The 19,024-nt window shown below is 51.5% G+C and overlaps 2 protein-coding genes across 3 annotated transcripts in view; both read right to left on the reverse strand.

The window, feature by feature from the left end:
• Positions 1-875: 875 nt before the first annotated feature.
• LOC122365107 (tyrosine-protein phosphatase non-receptor type 13-like) overlaps positions 876-19,024 on the reverse strand; it is a 102,022-nt gene continuing 83,873 nt past the window's right edge. For both annotated transcript variants that reach the window (XM_043336050.1, XM_043336049.1), the window contains exons 9-13: positions 14,049-14,287; positions 13,523-13,627; positions 3,734-3,901; positions 3,188-3,337; positions 876-2,361 (exon numbers count right to left, since the gene is read on the reverse strand). In XM_043336050.1, coding sequence (XP_043191985.1) covers positions 2,263-2,361; positions 3,188-3,337; positions 3,734-3,901; positions 13,523-13,627; positions 14,049-14,287 — 761 coding nt within the window. In that variant the 3' untranslated portion in view covers positions 876-2,262. The remainder of the gene's footprint in view (positions 2,362-3,187; positions 3,338-3,733; positions 3,902-13,522; positions 13,628-14,048; positions 14,288-19,024) is intronic.
• Positions 5,371-10,213, reverse strand: LOC122365106. Its single transcript, XM_043336048.1, has one exon. It carries the CDS (start codon positions 10,179-10,181, stop codon positions 5,682-5,684), a length of 4,500 nt encoding a protein of 1,499 aa, XP_043191983.1. The 5' UTR covers positions 10,182-10,213; the 3' UTR covers positions 5,371-5,681.

Raw genomic sequence — 19,024 nt, forward strand, 5'->3', positions numbered from 1 at the left:
GTCCACTTCTGATGTGCTCCGTTGACCGCGCATTGGGGCGTTTTGTAATGCTGACAGGCACGAGGTATCGACCAACTTTAGCCAATAGCAAGGATGTTTTGGCGTTGACACGGTTAACACTTATATCGTTTCGTCTTTTGCACACCATCACCTAGAGATATAATGGACAACAGCCATTCGAAAGAAAAAATGGAGCATTGTTATGTCTAATTTCTGTTGTAAGGGTAACGCGGAATAGCTCAGGGTCTATATAATCGCACCTGCGCCGTTACCCGTTATACGTCAAGGCGGGGAGGGGGGGGGTGCCCCTCGATCTGGCTCATCCTTTGGGCCGTATAGCTCTACCAACAAGCGGTAAGCGACGTTCAGAACATGCTCAAAATAACTTGGAATGTGCTTCGACAATTTTAAATTATAATAAAGGGCGCTAAGCTATTGCGGAACAGGATTTGAAATATCTATAGCGCGAGTAAAACTCCTTATTCGACTCGCGCCACGGTGTTGGTGGCGCAGTCGTTCTACGCTGGGGTGGAGGGAGAATGGGGAGGGGAAAGTTAAAATTACTCGGTTCCTGAGTCATATGACGAAAAGAAACAAGTCGCGTTCGATTATTTCTAGGTACGCCCTAACGTCTCTTGAAGTACACCTTTTTACGGCCAAATATGGAAGAAGTGCGCACAGTTCAGTAAACATGCAACCGATTTCGACAGATCGCCATAGACAGAGAATGCTGTGCTGTCCAAATCACCTGCACTATAACTGATATGTGTACACTGCCACCTAAATTGGGCGTAAAAAGGTGTAATAGAAACAGTACAGACTTCCATATTTTTCTACAAACCCATTGCTCCGGCTTTCGACAGCCAAACACATCGTCAGTCCACTGTTCATTTATTATCGATATACCTGCTTACCACACACATAACCAAACTAGAACCACAAGCGTCCACCGCGCCCAGTACTCAGTACCTCCGCGGTACCGCGCGGCACTCTCCAGAGGCACCCCAGACGCACATCCGTTCCTCGCAGACACACACGCAGACACACAGTAAAACAGACACATTGATTGGGGTGGTGGTGACTCGCGTTCAGTTGTTGCAACAGGACTCGGCTGGATATTAGACCGAGTTGGGAGCCAATGGATAGCTCATCTGTGGATCGCTCACTGTCGGTTAGCTCACCAGTGGCTAGCTCACTAGTGGGCAGCCTACGATCGGCTAGCTCTCGAGTGGCTAGGCCATCTGTAGCTAGCTCACCTGAGGCTAGCCGACATTGGGTTAGTGAATAGCCACCCCGTGGTCATGACCACACGCCACCACAATACTTGAAAATATAATCGCTGGGTCATCGTTTGGATTGGAACCACCAAAGTTCGCTGGCCCAAACCACCGCGGGATGTTGAGTTGACGGTAGAGTTTGGAGCGAGCAGCTCATTTTAGCTCATTGCAGCTCACTTTACACTGTAGCTCACTGTATACTGAAGCTCACTGTTTCGCGTAATGCTGACTGCCCAAGTGTCCACTCTACCTTATTGGCTATGCATTTCACTGACCACAATGACGTTGTCTTTCGCCAATTTGACACACTACGCAACATCTTCCTCCTGAACATGTATCCCTTTGGTTAAAGCTCGCACCACGCATTGATTTACATTGCCGGCATCGTCCATTCCACGTCTTTGGCTCTTCTCACTCGCATTACAAACTACAATGAAAAATAGCAGACTCCTTTCCTGAAGCTGGTAAGCGAACAAAAATAAAAGACTTCTATTCCCGCACATGACAACGACGCTTATCGTAAAAACCGAAGATAACGGAACAGAATGGCTTATTACGCTAATGTATCTGTGTGATGGGATAAACGTTCGTTGCCAGTCGTTTAAAACCATTAAATTGTTAAATTATACTCCACTACCTAACAAGCTCGTAGTCTCTGACTTGTGGTGGATCTATCTGAAAAAAAGAGGAATCCTCACAATAAACCCAACGCAACGTTAGTTCAAATTTTCACCACACGGCGGCAGCACTTTCTGCTCTACATCTTTTACCTCCGACAACATGTCAGCTCTTTGAATCACAACCATCAACTCTTCGCTCCTGCAACGTTGCCCATCACACCCACATCAATCGACATCACACCCATATCACTGGCGACTCTTGTTCGAACCATCCGCCGCAGTGATGTCCCACATCACATGACGTGCCGATGACGTCATCATGACGGCGTTCCCTGATGTGTCTTCTGTGCTGACGTGTAGTGACGTCACAGACGGACCACCGACAGGCTGATGGCGCCCTTGGTTTTGCGCAGGAGGTCAATGACCTGGTCGGAGGTCATGTCCCGTACGGAGGTGTCGTTAACCTGGCGGCGAGGGAGCGGGTCACATGTCAGGGGGATATAATCGGACAGAGTCGGGTAGACGGCACCATTCGGAACAAGCAGTGGACATAACTCTTTGTAAGTTCTGATCAGTGAGTCGTGATATGAGTGCTAATGTCGAAAGACGAGCCGAATGGCAAATGTAGCTGCGGTGAATAACAGGCTATGGCCGTCACTTCAGCACCAGAAAACGTTTCTTTACCTTTCATCAAGAATCAATATCTAATTTCAGACTTGGCGCATCATCGCCAAGCTACTAAACCACTTTTCTAGACCAAACTCATCACTTAGGCCATTCAGTTTGTTTGTCTGTTTGTTTTGTTGGGTTAGGCCCTTTCGGTCCAATTAGACCATTTCAGAGCCGGAAGGATGTTAGGAATTAGGGGGAGACATTGGTCTGGGCAGGCACCCTAGTGAGTCACCGGGGCTGAGCCCATCCCGGAGGACAGGCCGATCAGCCCCAAGGTACTCACTGCACCGGCGGCTACGGGGTGCGCTCCCTCGTGAGCAGCGTTGCCGCTCTAAGGGAGCAGCCCGCATGAGATAAAGTTGCCTGTCCAGCCCGGAGAGGGGTTGCGGCGTGGAGGAGAAGGATTTCAGTATCCTGAGGATAGAAGCACGGAACGGTGACCATTCAGTCATCTCATGCCCACTCCATCACTTGTCTAGAAGACATGAGACACCCATGGTATAGCAAAAGTGGCATGGCATACGCGTGGCTCCAGTAAGTAAACGTGGGCCGGCAAAAGTGACTCTCACACATGACTCACACATGACTCTCACATGACTCTCACACGAGTCGCCGTACCTTGGTGAGAACGTCTCCGACCCTGAGTCGTCCGTCTCGCTCCGCCACACTATCAGGGTGGATCTGCGACACGACGTGACTGCCATCTGTTGAGTGTAGCGAGAAGCCCAGCCTCACCGACCAGCCACGCCGCAGCTGAATGTTCAGGCTCTGTGCGAGGTAGGTGGCGTTGTCAGCGGTCATACAATAACTCTCAGCCGTCCACTGACGCATGACCGGTTTATCAGAAGCAAAAACTGCTTCGGTTGTGGAAAATGTGGAGCAACATAATGAAGGACATCATTTATTACTTGATCATGAGCGACATGAAATGACTTCAGCTCCGTATTTTAAGTATGAACATTCATGATGACGTGCATTCCTAAAATTTGTCGATAGATGTGAATATGTAGACTTACAAAAAAAAAACTTTTGACTTACAGCTAAAAATGCGGCTACTACGAGACAAAACTAGCACATTGGAGATACCTTATCTCACTCGACAACAATTTAATGGACGTCACGCTTCAAATACACTCATCCCGCCCTCCCCAAATGCCCACCAACCTGACCACGAAGTCCCGTCTCGACTCCCAGCGTTGGGTCAGCGTCCAGCTCGACAGAGCTATCCAGGTTGAAGCCTTTCCATTTCCCCAGCTGTCCTCCGACCTCCGGGGAGGCCGCGCCGTCCTCCAGTCGCTCCTCAGAGCTGATACGTTTCAAGGTCCGGCCCGACTGCCGACAGGAGAGAGGGGGTTAAAATGAGGGAGAGGGAGAGAGAGTGTGTGCTAGTGAGTGAGTGAGTGAGTGAGTGAAAGAGAGAGTGAAGGAGGGAGCTGATATGTTTCAGAGTCAGCGAATAGGGATTGTGGGAAACGGTTAGGGCTTTGAGACACTACAAATAAAAACAAATAAATAATATATTCAGGCTTTCATGGCAAAAGCGTCATCTGGCAGCGTGCCAACGGCGAAAACGATATGGTAAGGCAAAGTTGTTTAGGTGAACAATTGGTGGTAGGAACGGACAAATAAGACAGCGGCATAGCGGAGAAATGCGGACCGTAGATAGAAGTAGTAGCAGTGTAGCAACGTAGAATGTAGAATGTAGAATGTAGGTAGAACGTAGGTTTCTGAAATCAGCCAGAAACGCATTTTTACTCTCTATCCGATAGACATGGGTCTACCTATCGCCGAAATATCGCTAATATCATGTCAGGCTCATATCACATTAACAATGCAATAGAAACGGCAAATAATATAAAATAATGAAAGAACATACCAAAGTTTTTCCACCGAATCACATTGTGGCGAACGGCGGCGCACAAACTCCATGCGTCTCACGCCGGCGCCACACAGCCAAAAAACGCCACGTCGATGGGCGGCGCACTGGACTTTCTGCGCCACCACTGGCTTAGGGTGGCGCCACCATCCAATGGTCAGTACGAACATCGTCGCCACCTGTGTCCACAACTAGCGCCACCTGTCGAGCAAGGCACAGGCCAACCCGCTCCGGCTCAGTCCGCTACATCCTCCCCCCGGTGTCGTAATGACACCTCGTTGAGCGGGGATAACGGAAGCCTGAACACAAAACCTCTTCGGTACGTCGCCCACTCAACAGCCACAGCCGCGCGCACACATCTACAGCGTTCATCCTGAAGACACCACGCCTCACATGGTATCGGCTTCGCTGCCGAAGTCACAGCTCCGGAGAGCAGCAGTCATCTCCGCCGCCCACTGCCACCAGCTCCGTGCGGCAGGCGAGCTCCCGCAGTACCAGCTCCGGAGAACCACCAGCTCGCCGCAGCCTCGGAGAGCACCAGCTCGCCGCAGCCGACGAGCGCACCGGCTCGCCGCAGCCTCGGAGAGCACCAGCTCGCCGCGGCCGACGATCGCACCAGCTCGCCGCAGCCTCGGAGAGCACCAGCTCGCCGCGGCCTCGGAGAGCACCAGCTCGCCGCAGCCGACGAGCGCACCAGCTCGCCGCAGCCTCGGAGAGCACCAGCTCGCCGCAGCCTCGGAGAGCACCAGCTCGCCGCAGCCGACGAGCGCACCAGCTCGCCGCGGCCGACGATCGCACCAGCTCGCCGCAGCCTCGGAGAGCACCAGCTCGCCGCAGCCTCGGAGAGCACCAGCTCGCTGCAGCCGACGAGCGCACCAGCTCGCCGCAGCCTCGGAGAGCACCAGCTCGCCGCAGCCGACGAGCGCACCAGCTCGCCGCAGCCTCGGAGAGCACCAGCTCGCCGCAGCCGACGAGCGCACCAGCTCGCCGCAGCCTCGGAGAGCACCAGCTCGCCGCCGCCGATGAGCGTCCCCGGACGCAGCTTCGGAGGACTCCAGCTCGCCTCAGCCGACGAGCACCTCCGCCGCAGCTAGCCGCCATCAGGAGGGATCTGTTAGGAAGAAACAAAAGGAAAACATAGGATACTTGGGATATACGTGATAGGACAACACTGTCGTCACCAACATAACAGCCATCCTTCAACTCAGCTCTGACACAGAACAGTTCTGAGCTTATTCAGCCTCCTCCAGGCTCCAGGAGGCACACTTTGCTGACCGGGCGCCGGTACTTGCCTCCCCCCGCTGCCATCAGTTCCACGGTACGAACTACTCCGTCCGAGCCCGGGAACACTCTTGTAACTCGGGCCAGGGGCCAGAACCCGCGTGGCGAGTCTGCCTCAATCATCAGCACGACGTCTTCAACTTTGAGATTTCTTCTCTCGCGCAACCACTTCTGCCGACTGGCTAGTGTTGGTACATATTCATTTCGCCATCTCTTCCAAAAATGTTCTGCCAGTACTTGTGACTGACGCCAACGTCGTTTGCTGCTGATCTCTCTGTCTTGAAATATGCCAGGAGACATGTTGGCGCTGGCACACCCGAGCAGAAGGTGATTTGGCGTCAGTGGCTCAACATCCGTACTGTCAGGACTGACGTGTGTCAGCGGCCGTCCATTGATCATTGACTCCACCTCGAGCAGAGCAGTGTGGAGTACTTCATCGGTCACACACTGAGATCCGATAGTTACTCTGAGCGCGCGCTTTACGCTGCCCACCAGCCTTTCCCATACGCCGCCCATGTGGCTGGCGCTGGGAGGCATGAAAGTCCACTTAATGTTCTCCTGACTCAGTTCGTCAGTAATGCGAGTTTGGTCGAGTTCATGTAGAGACTCACGGAGCTCACGTTCACCTCCGACGAGGTTCGTCCCGTTGTCGGAGTACATTGAGTCTGGCTTCCCTCTCCTTGCCATGAATCTCCTCAGTGCCATGACGAAACTGTCCGTATCTAAAGCGTTTGCTACCTCCAGGTGTACTGCGCGGGTCGAGAAGCAGGTGAACAAGACGCCGTATCTCTTCTCGGTCCTCCTGTACTTCTTCACGAACATTGGCCCGAAGTAGTCGACTCCTACCGTGCTGAAGGCTCTGGACGTGTCATACCGGCTGGCCGGCAGCTCCGCCATTCTTGGGACCTGCGCGATCGCTCTTCGTCTTTTGCACACGGTACACTCGTGTAGGATCCTCCGGACTGTCGAGCGGGCCTTCAGAATCCAATATGTCTTCCTGACTTCTGTCAACGTTCTTTCTTGTCCTGAGTGAAGAACCTTCACATGGCAGTGCGTCACTACCAGGCGAGTAACGTCGTCTCTCGATGGCAGGATCACCGGGTGGCGAGTCGAATAGGCCACGGGCGCTTTGTCGATACGCCCACCGACTCTCATCACACCCTCACCATCCAGGAAAGGTGTCACTTGTCGCAGCTTCCCTTCAGTCTTCACTTCTTTGCCAGCTTGGATCTCTGCCAGTTCTTCAGCGAAGCATCTAGCTTGACAGTCTTTCAGTACCTTCGTCTCTGCTTGCTTCAGTTCCTCTGCTGACAGAGGTCCTGCGCGTCTCCAGTCTGCTCGTTCCTGACAGGACTTTGGGGCACAGTTCTTCACAAACCTCAGTACCCATGCCACGGTTCTTCTGTACTTCGTCCACGACGAAAATCTCGAAGCGTCGGGAAGAACTGTAGTATCAGAGTCATGCTTCACAGTGAGCATGACTGATTCCGTCCTCACTTCTGGGTCGTTTTTCAGTACAGCCGTACTCGTGAGAGATGGCTGTTCCGGCCAGCAGTTCTCCTCCTGGAGCAGGAACCCAGGACCCGCGCTCCAGCGAGAATCTGATGACAGGTCAGACAACGTAGCTCCCCTGGAAACAACGTCAGCTGCGTTCAGACTCGACGGCACGTGTCGCCACTGGTCAGGGCAAGAAGACTCTCGAATTTCTGCCACCCTATTAGCGACAAATGTGTGAAAGCGGCGGCTGTCATTTTTCACATACTGCAGAACAACTGTGCTGTCGGTCCAGAATAGGACCCTATCCACCCTGACCGACAGCTCCGTCCGTAGCACGTTTGCTACTCTGACGCCCAGCACAGCCGCTTGCAACTCCAGTCTTACAATTGAGATCTGCTTGAGGGGTGCCACCCTGGTCTTCGCCATAGCCAAGGAGCAGACGCGGCGACCATCAGGCATCGTCGTAGCGACGTACGCGGCAGCACCGAAGGCATCCTGAGAAGCATCACAGAAGATGTGAAGCTCTCTCCGACAGCCGTCACTTGCCGACACGCCTCCGAAGCATCGCGGGACGGTTACCCGCTCCAGATAGTGTAACTCTGAGAGCCACTGAGACCACCTCTGCAGCTCCGTCCCCTCGAGCTCATCGTCCCAGTCGTAGTTCCCCGCCCAGAGGCGTTGAATGAGAACTTTAGCCTGGAGAGAGAACGGAGCGACTAGCCCCAGAGGGTCGAATAGTCGAGCTACTCCTTGCACTACTCCCCTCTTCGTTGACGGTACACGTGAGTCAACAGCTCTGACTCCCAAGGTGTCGTTGATGGTGTTCCAGGCGCAGCCTAGCACACTCTGAACCGCGACATCGATGTCTTGAACGCGCTCTGCGGCTTCGATCCGTTCCAAGACCTTCCGCGAGCTGCTCATCCACTTTGTCAGCCTGAACCCCCCTCTTCTGAGAAGTTCTGTCACCTCGGTTTGCATCTCAGCTGCCTCTTCTTCGGTTCTCGTAGCGTGGACGAAATCATCCATATAGAAGTTTGTAAGTGCCGCTTCTCTAGCTGCTCTCCCTGCCGGGGTGCTACTGCTGCAGTCCTTAGCGGTCTGCTGCAGGACGAAGTTTGCTGATGCGGGACTGCTTCTGGCCCCGAAGATCGCGACCTGCATGGTGTATGGTTCTGGTTGCTTCGTTGCATCCAAATCTCTCCAGAGGAACCTCAGTGCTGGTTGATCTTGCGGAGTTATCTGGACCTGGTGGTACATACACTCGATATCAGCGGTCAGAGCGACGGGTTCCTCTCTGAACCTCAGGAGGATGCCGGGCAGGTTCTTAAGAAGGTCAGGTCCCGTGAGCAGCACATCATTCAGAGAAGTGTTGCCACACTTGGCAGCCGCATCAAACACTACTCTGAGCTTCCCGGGCTTCCGGGGGTTCGTTACACCATGATGTGGCAGGTACCACTTCCTGGGGTGTGCTTCTTGATCTTCTTCTGGGGTTAGCTTGCGAGCGAATCCGCGCTCGACGTACCCCTCGACAACCTTCTTATAAGCTTCCGCTTTCTCAGATTGTCGCATCAGGGTCTTCTCCAGGGAGTACAGCCGGTTGGCCGCCATCATCTTGTTATCAGGTAGGCACACATCATCACTCATCCACAGGAGTCCCGTCTCGTAGCGATTGTCCAGTCTCCTGGTTGTGTCTTCCATGATCTTCACGGCTCTGACGTCTTGGGGAGATTTGGCATCCTGGCCTTCAAACCTGCTCCCAAACGATTCCGTGCTCCACCACTCCTGGAGTGCTGCTGACAGTTGATCGTCTGGAGCCATCTTCCTGATCAGCATCACCTGGCGCGTTCGTTCTGGCAGGAATCCCTTCACCGTGCCCGTCAGCGTCCACCCGAAGACGGTTCTGATGGCCACCGGTTGGCCCACCTTCCCTGTCCTCGCTTCCAGCTGAAGCACCGCTTCAAGGACGTTGGCGCCGAGAAGAAGATCGACCCTCTTCCCTGAGCAGTCTGGAAGGTCGAGGTCCAGCAGGTGCTTCCATTCGATCCTCTTGTCAGGGAGCTCTGGAACCGTGACGTTGATGTCCCTGACGGAGAAAACTTCAGGGACCACTATTCTTGATCCGTCGCCACCTGACGCCTTGAGCTCCAGTTTCATCTTCACGGAGTTCTGGAGGCGCCCGCATCCTTCCACGTTTTGCAGGCGGAGGGTTTGTGGCTCCCCTTGAAGATTCAGCTGTGTCATTACCTCTTCGGACACCAGTGAAGTCTGAGAACCAGGGTCTAGTAGAGCCCAGACCTGCTTTTCCTTGCCACCACTGGCAAGGACGGTGACTGGTACGACCTGCAGCAGGGTTGTGGTCGCGCCCGCCTTCACTGATGCTGCTGCTACCACGCGCTGGCCAGTGTTCCTGAGGTCGACCCTCTTGCTGCCATGGAGCACCTGATGATGTCTCATCTTGCAGCTGTCGATGCCGCACGGCCTTGCCGAGCGACAGTGCCGAACGCCATGTCCAGCCTTCAGACAGAAGAAACAGCACCTCGCACTGGCGATGAAGTGGGCTCTTTCATCAACCGATTTCTTCAAGAAGATCGGACACGTTGTCACCTCATGCTGCTCCTTGCAGCATACACAAGTCGTGCCTGATGTATCAATCTCTGTGGCCAGAGCACTTCTTTGGACGGGCCTCGGCTTCACGTCGCCCTTCCACCGCTGGGGCTGTCCTGCCGGCTTCTTGCCAGTCGCCATATTCTGCTGTGGAGACACGGCAGCGTAGTTGAGGGCCACCCTGACCTGCCTGCGAAGCCATTCGTCAAAGTGCACCAGTGTCGGTCTCTCTCCCAGGTTCAAGACATATTCTCCCCATAGACGTTTCATCTCAGATGGGAGCCTTTGAACAACTCGTCTGAGGTTCTCGAAACTATTCAGATCCCCATCGTAGCCGAGACTCCTGAATATCATGACAGCACAGTGGACTGATGCGTGCAGGCGCTCTAGTCCAACATGATCTAGTTGGGAGGGCGCAGGGCAGGAGAAGATCTCTTGCAGGTACGCGTGTACGACATCTTCCTGGCGGCCAAACCTGTCCTGCAGAGCATGCACCGCCTCTTCATATAGGGCCCCATCAAACATCATCCCACTGATGGTGAGCTTAGCAGTACCCACCACTGATGCTTGCAGGTGTATCAGTTTTTCTGTTGGGGAGAGTGAGATCTGTTCATGTACTAAAACTTTAAAAGAAGCCCACCACTTCGGCCACTCGGCCGGCTCGCCGCCGAACTTCGGCAGAGTCAAGCGCGGAAGACTATTGTGCAGCAGCGATGGAACACAGGGCGCCCCTTGGGCGACCGCATCACTGGCTGTGGGTCGAAACTGACCGGCTAGTTCAGTAGTGGGTGCCCCTCGGGCAGCTCCAACAGCCGGTGGGGGAACATGACTGTAATAGAACAAATCAGCTGTGTCGGCGCCGAGTGCCCCTTGGGCAGCTCCAACGGCCGGTGAGATGGTGTGGCTGGGACGTGACGAACCGGCTTCTTCAACAGTGGCTGCCCCTTGGACAGCTCCAACGGCCGGCGAGATGGTGTGGCTGGGACGAGACGGACCGGCTACTTCAACAGTGGCTACCCCTTGGACAGCTCCAACGGCCGGTGAGATGGTGTGGCTGGGACGAGACGGACCGGCTACTTCAACAGTGGCTGCCCCTTGGACAGCTTGTGCAGCTGGTGGGATGGCTCGGCTGAGATGAGTCGAACCAGCTTCTTCACTAGGTGCCCCTTGGGCTTCACAGACCTTGGTCTCACCACAGAAATCATTTCTTCGGTCCCACGCTAGGTCATCTTCAGCTGCTCTTGCCAACTGTGCACGCAGCTCGGCAGCTGCATGAGCATCCTTTGCTTCTTGTAGCTTCATCTTCCTCTGGATCTGTTGCTCTTCCTTCTCCGTCTCAAGCCTTCGCTGCAGCTGCTCCAGCTCTAGCTGCTTCACCTTAGCCTCTATCTCTGCCAGCCGGGATGCTGACGTCTTGTCTGATGCTGCAGAGTCTGACGCCTGCTTTGATGTAACTGATGGTGGATCGTCCTTCCTCTCCTTCAAATGCACTTCAATCCGGCTCACCGCTTCTTCATGCTGCCTGTCTGCTTCTGCTTGATACACTCTTGCCTGATCAACTTCCTCTTGAGATGTCAGCACAGAAACTAAACTATCTGTCATCTCCTCCAACTGCTCGAGTGCCTGATCAAGCTCATGGACGATTGACGCTAGCTGAGTCCGACTACCTCTGGTATCAATCAAGACGAAAGCCCTCCTCCTGACCCTGGTCAGTGCAGCTAACAATCTGCCTCGCTTCTGTTTCAATTGTGCTACAGACATGTTCTGGATTTAACAGCACAACACCAATCAGGAACTGAGTCACAATTGAATTCTCAGCAGCAGGTACAAAACTTCTCGCCACAAGAAACTGTCATTTACACGACCTACACCCTGAGAAGCCTCTTCGGGCGATCAAGACAGAATCTTCAAATGAGATACACTCATAACAACAGCATCATGTTCGGAAAGTCCTTGGGCATTCTGACAAACTTTTGCATAGACCTACAACCATATCACTAGGCTGTGGAAACTTTGAAACTGTTGTGGGAAACGGTTAGGGCTTTGAGACACTACAAATAAAAACAAATAAATAATATATTCAGGCTTTCATGGCAAAAGCGTCATCTGGCAGCGTGCCAACGGCGAAAACGATATGGTAAGGCAAAGTTGTTTAGGTGAACAATTGGTGGTAGGAACGGACAAATAAGACAGCGGCATAGCGGAGAAATGCGGACCGTAGATAGAAGTAGTAGCAGTGTAGCAACGTAGAATGTAGAATGTAGAATGTAGGTAGAACGTAGGTTTCTGAAATCAGCCAGAAACGCATTTTTACTCTCTATCCGATAGACATGGGTCTACCTATCACCGAAATATCGCTAATATCATGTCAGGCTCATATCACATTAACAATGCAATAGAAACGGCAAATAATATAAAATAATGAAAGAACATACCAAAGTTTTTCCACCGAATCACATTGTGGCGAACGGCGGCGCACAAACTCCATGCGTCTCACGCCGGCGCCACACAGCCAAAAAACGCCACGTCGATGGGCGGCGCACTGGACTTTCTGCGCCACCACTGGCTTAGGGTGGCGCCACCATCCAATGGTCAGTACGAACATCGTCGCCACCTGTGTCCACAACTAGCGCCACCTGTCGAGCAAGGCACAGGCCAACCCGCTCCGGCTCAGTCCGCTACAGGGATATAGAGGGTGTTAGATTGAAAGAATGAAGAAAAATGAGATAGGAGAAAAGGCGACACTTCTCATTTTATGAGTTGATTGACGGTGGCTTGGCGACGAAACATGAGGAAAAAAGAGGGAAATACCGAAAGATGAGTTAAAAAAAAAAAACTAAAAAGGCCGTCTGCCTAATTTTCTGTAACCACTCTATGCTGGTGCCCCGTGTCGGCCTTCATCGACAGATTCCACCGTTTTTTCGTTTTTTTTTTAGCCAGCGCTCTCTGTTCAGCCACACAAAAACACTGCTACCGAGCCTTATGTCGGCGAGTTAGCAATGTGTCCCACAAGTGTCACAGCTGTGATATCTCACTGCGATAAAAGCCACAGCTGTGACAGTGTTCGAGTCAGCGTCACGTGCGTTGTCACCGGCCGTGACTCGGCGGTGACACGTCACAATAGTCAGCTGAGTGACGTCTGTGGCGTCAGCTGGCCACTGGCCGTCAGCTGAATAGGAGACTGGGGTAGGTCTAGTAGTCAGAGGGTGGAGGATGATTGTTAAGTGCACTGTTGTTAGATGACATTAGATGTTAGATGACATGCTATTTTGAATCTGGATGACAAGTGTTCGATGACAAGTATATAAATGACTCGACAATTCGCATCGCTTCGCAATAATCACCCTACACAAAATCGTCACAATTCAATGTTACCGAAGTTCGCCTCTTATTCCTATGAGTATGTTCCTGCACCCCTTGCCAAGCTCAAAATACACATGCGCTTGATTATAATCAAGCACATAATTATTGACTTTCATACGCACTAGCTTCCCAGCACTTTCATATGGAGCAACTCCTATTCATATGCCGGCTAGGCACACCCAAAACACAGCTGCACTCCCAAAGCCTATTATCAGCTCGAGTCTTAAGCAGCATATTTGATAGATTGGTTGGCATGATGATCGTCCCTCCCCTCCACACGTCATACAAGTAAATATCGTCCATTCTCCGGAACTCGTTCAGCACATACGTACCTTGACTCGCTGCTGTGGCTGTACAGAGAGGTATAGCTGACGACTGCGGCCGGATCCGACCCCCTCGGCCGCTCCCTCGACGGCCACTCGGCGCAGGTGACGCTCCTGTGAGGGCAGAAGAGATGGAAGGGTGTAAGAGGGGCGACGGCCGTCAAGTCAAGTACACATGACAAGGGTGAGAAGGTGGTTTGGATTACTTGATTGATTGTGTAAATGTCCCAAGACAACTACCCACCAACTCTGGGCAGGTTATTGACTAAATGGCGACCACAAATGAAAACACGCGTATAAAGTTTGCAATTTATAGACAGATGGTTAAGAAAAAACTAAGCTTTATTTTACACACAAGTTGTAGCTACAGATTCATGAGCAACCATGCTCGATGCATTCCAACTGGTTTTATTACGCAATGTGACCGAAACAAAGTGTTTTCGTGCATATTTGAACGTGCATGTCACGGGAACTTTGTTGGCACTTCTCGCTCAGGTCAGGTCGGGTCAGCTCTAGGCCCCACACACCAACTCACGTGCAGTTCTGCGTCACTGTCCTCGCCGCTGTCCTGCCATTCATCACTCGCCGCCGCGTCACTCGTCTCCTGAACGCGGCTCAGCTGGGAGGTCATCTGTTCCAGCTGGTCTGACGTCACTGGATCGGAGTCGGCCAGCGCCGAGCTCTCAGAGATGCGCGTTAATTGGTCGAGACGCTCTGACGTAACAGCGTCCATGTCGTCGACGCCGGAGAGACGCGAGAACGGGTCCGTGGAGTCTGGAGGAGGAAAGAACAAACGGTCATATGGCAGCACTGCGTGACGTCACAGCTTCCATATTGGGTACTCAAGGCAGAGGCGTAATACCGGGTCCGTGAAGTCAAGATAGAGATTAGGGATAACGATAGATGAAAAGATAGATAGAGGTACAAAAAGAAGGTCGGCCACATGGCAGGAATGGTTTACGTCAGAGCTTCCACTGTAGAATGTAGATGTCCGGTCCGCCCCATTTTCATAAGAAGTAAAAATTCCCATCAACAAGCTACACCGCAAAGCAGTCTGCAAATGGCTACAATCCTTCCCGCTAGATGGCACTGATAGTTGGTGCCTGAAAGTATGCTGTCCCGCAATGATCACGTCAGCTGTTACGCGGCTTTGTCAATAGATGGCAGCAGCGTCAAGCGCCTGAAATCATGCTGTGCCGCAACGCCCAAGTCATGTTGCGAGGATTCGTCAATAGATGGCAGCAGCATCAAGCGCCTGAAACTATGCTGTTCCGCACTACTCGCGTCAGTTGCATGGTTTCGTCGGTAGATGGCAGCAGTGACAAGCGCCTGGTTCTATGCTGTACACCGCAAGGCTTGTGGGACCACTAACGACCGCTGGAAACGGCGGGGGTGGTGCACATGATTAATTTCTGTCGAAATGCTAACAGCCAAGAGATGCTGATAGTTGTTGATGTTGTAATTATTAGGTACAAATACTGGCGAAGCTAAGAATATGAGATCTATTTTCTAGTTTCATGTTTCAACATTACAATAAACAACTGACCACATCTCGCAACATGTTTCGTTAGGATGGAGATATTTATTATGCAGCTGTCCTCAACTGAGCCAAATTGTAACACGACTTAGTCATAACTTATACATTCCCTCAGTCACACGCTAATGAGTTATGGCGGTGGTTTGATTTACACGACAGTCCTGTAGGACTGTCTGTTTAACCCGCGCACCGACGGGGGTCTGCGCCAACTTCGCACCGACGGGGGGGGGGGGGGGGCGGATGACCGCCCCCCCCCCCCCCTGAGATCTCGAGAACGAAGCAAGATAGCGACAAGCGGTAAACGGCATCGGATACGCACGGCCAAGATCTACAATTTTCACAAAGGTGATTTTCAGGTCAGGTCAAAGATGACGTCACAGGGGTCGAAAAAGTCAAAATGGCGGCGCTAGATATGGAGAGAGTTTTTCTCGAATAACTTTCGAATTAGTCAAGATAGGAACAAACTAAGGGCATCATCGTGATCCTCTCGTCAATCCGCATCGAGTGATATATAGGTTGACCTCGAAAGGTCAAGGTCAAAGGTTGACCTCAGGTCACGTGACCTCGAGGTCATCATGTATATCATTCGATGCGTCTTGACGAGCTGAACACAATGAGACCATCCACGCGTCTGTATCTTGTTCCTGTACGGAGTTATTGGCCAAAAACCTTTGGTGACCTTTGATGACGTCACATGACCTCACAGCTGCCCAACAGCAAAACAGACCTCAAGGTAGTGAAGGTTGATCGTATATGAAGTCATGTATGGTATATGGGGCCATTCCGACCCGTTTTAGTGGTAAAAACAGGGAGTTGATTTTTCCCCCATTGACTTATAATGGGGAGGTCGCGAAATTGACCTGACCTTAGGTCACCGATATCAAAATTCCGAGATATACAAATTGTAGCTACTAATGACCTAATAATATCCGGCGACTTTCAAAGGCCTCCGACATCTACTGTAGCTCTGGCACGGTGACAAAGTTGCAAAAAAGTGACTTGAGGTTGGGTCATTCAAAGTGACCTGGTGACCTGACCTTAAACGGTAGGAGGTTCAAACTTGCACACCATGTGTAAAATTGATGAGGTTATAGTCATACCAAATCCCGCTATTCGCGAAAAATATCAGGGGGGGGGGGCGGATATCCGCCCCCCCCCCCGTCGGTGCGAGGGTTAATTGTTTATTGTTAGAGTACCTAAATAGTTCCACGGTTACACATGGGGAGGGGTAAAGAGAACATGTCAATGCGACCCCCGGGACGGCGATCAATAAACTGTGCCGTCTCCACCAACGATGTCCCATACATGCTTCTTTTTCCACGCCTCCCATCGTGAATATCGTGAGACGCAGCGCCTGGCACAGCGGGTCTGGCGTGGGTGATCATCCCTTTGGCGTGTTACATACCGGAGCTCATCGTTGACAGGCGTGACCTCCGTATCTGACCTTCCTAGCACCTTATCGGACAGGGAACATCAGACTATTGGAGATGTGGAATATTAGTTTCCCTCACAATTTCTTTTGATTCTTTGGCTGTTTTTTTTCTCAAGTTATATTGGTGGATTCGCCGATACCAAACTAACTACCGAATCTTTGACCACCCGTAGGACATTTGCCCTGCGTTCACATGTTTGCTAGAAACAATGCCAATGGCGATAGTACCTAATTGAAGCATACAGAATGCCGATATTCATAGAATCCCAAATGTGCGTCCATATTACCTCACTTGAAGCTCCAATTTGCCCTTGTCTACTACTTCGTAACCCCGCATAGCAACCAGACTCCTCTCCCCGCCCCTCCCCCTCCCCCCACGGTGGCTGGCACGCTTCCATTAGCCCCGCGGAACTGCCTGGTACGGTCCCACTCAAAAACGATCCGCCCGCCACGAATCGCTGCAGCTGTGTTATATTAAAATATACGACCGTGCCCAACTATGACAGAATTTGGGGCCCGTGACCGGCAACGCCAGCCACCATATAGTGGAGTTTTGGTGCTGTTTAGGTAATCTTTTCCGGGAGTTTGGTAAACTTTGACTCTTCCGGCCTGCAAAATGAGCTACATATGCAACTAGTCAGGTAATTTACAGACATGAAGTAGGTACTTCAGGTTTAGAAATGACGAGCCAAAACGAAAGACTTATGATAATGATATGACAAATTGGTGATAGGTACTTGTAACAGAAAGATATCGAAAATAAATCAATGCCTCTAATAAGATAAATCTATCATGAAAAGTCCAAAATCACAGTTCGCAACTATGGACGAACAAAAACATTTCTAGCAAAAATTATAATAATTATAATTTAATAAAATTATAATAAAATATAACAGATACTTTTTTATATAACAGATACTTCAAAGCCGGGGACAGCAGGCGTGTTTCCAACCCCAGTGGACGAGGTACTGCGCTACAAGTGTGTCTGCTGCGCCACATATGTGTAACCGGCGCCATTCCACAGCTGAGGATGCGTCATACGGGACACGTTCCGAACACACCGACACACAAACAGACATACAGACAGGCAGACCGATCCATACAGACACCTTCCACGGAAACAGAGAAGTGCAGGTAGGCAGAAGCCTTCGTACGGATACATACGGGCCAGGCCACATACCTATATCATAGGTATACAGACATGTTCAGGTATGTTCAAAAATGCAAATTCAATTAGGCCAAAATGCAGGCAGGTCATGACAGTAGAGACACAAGTACAGACATACCAACATGCAAGAAAAGACACCGACAAACATGCAGCCACACACAGCCCGAGGCGACGACAGACAGACACGCTACCAATAAGCTGTTTGGGGCGGACCAATCGGGAGGTGATGAGACGGAAAACAACAGACCGCGGCAGCCAATCAAATCGCAGCCGCGTCCCATCTCGGCCAATCATCGATCAGACACGCCTTATTTGCGCCAATCAAACGCCGTCGCCGCCAGTGGTACAGGGACCCGCAGTTGCTTCTGTACACACTAGTATTTCAGCGTATTCTTGGCCTGTGACACCGTTGGAGGTGAATTGGGAAATGATTGTGCGCTTATTAAAACCACCATCTGAAGGGCTTTAAACTGATGTGCTGCTCTCCTAATTCAGTGAACATTTTATGGCTATATCAGCAAAACATTGTTTTCAGCGCTTTTTCCTGCCCCATTCCGTCTGAAACCTGGAACCGCTTATTCAATTCACTCCTGCCATCTGACGATGGTCGTGCTGATTACTAGTTCCGGCGCTAGTTACTGCTCCAGTTTTGCACCCGGCACAAACTCAGGCGGCACCGGGCCGCCGTGGCTCGACCAGTGAGGGTCGGACCGAGCCGACTGCCTGGGGCGCGGTTAGATCGGACGCCCTGCTGGGGAAGGGGACGGGAATGAGGGGGAGGGGAGGAGGTGGTCACGTGGTCCGTCCAAGCTCGCACATGACCTGTCCCGCGCCCAGCCATGTTCCGTGATGCAAAATGGCACTAGAGAACTGTGGAATGCTTAGAGGAGACGCTTCGAAAGCGAACTTCAGCAGCACTAATTTACCATATTCTGAGGAGATAAATAAATATTATCTTAATGCAGAAAAAAATTGTAAGCCTAAGCTGTATAAGCTGTATCTTTTTAAAAGCTGTAAATAGGATTATTTTTAGGGACTTATAGGTTTCGTATACACAGTGAATTGTGTTACATTAAGCCGTTTCGCTCTTATGGTTACTAACTGACTGAGCGCTAACTAACTGACCTTTTTTCTCACAGGGAATGACAATACAATAACAATACGAATAAAACCAGACGTTTCGCACACAAAAGCCTCCGTCAGTGGCAAGAAATAAGTAACTGGCATACATGTTTTCTTTCGACTAAATCGAGGAAGTAGTTATCTTTATTTTTTTAAAGATATATTTTCAGCAGTTTTTTAAGCACACCATGGAAGCTTATAAACATTTTATTTTATCGGCAACCCGGCTGGCCAGACCGAGACGGTGCCGCA

The sequence above is a fragment of the Amphibalanus amphitrite genome, unplaced genomic scaffold (assembly GCF_019059575.1).
Source record: "Amphibalanus amphitrite isolate SeventyFive unplaced genomic scaffold, NRLGWU_Aamphi_draft 000715F_arrow, whole genome shotgun sequence".
In the NCBI taxonomy this organism is placed as follows: domain Eukaryota; kingdom Metazoa; phylum Arthropoda; class Thecostraca; order Balanomorpha; family Balanidae; genus Amphibalanus; species Amphibalanus amphitrite.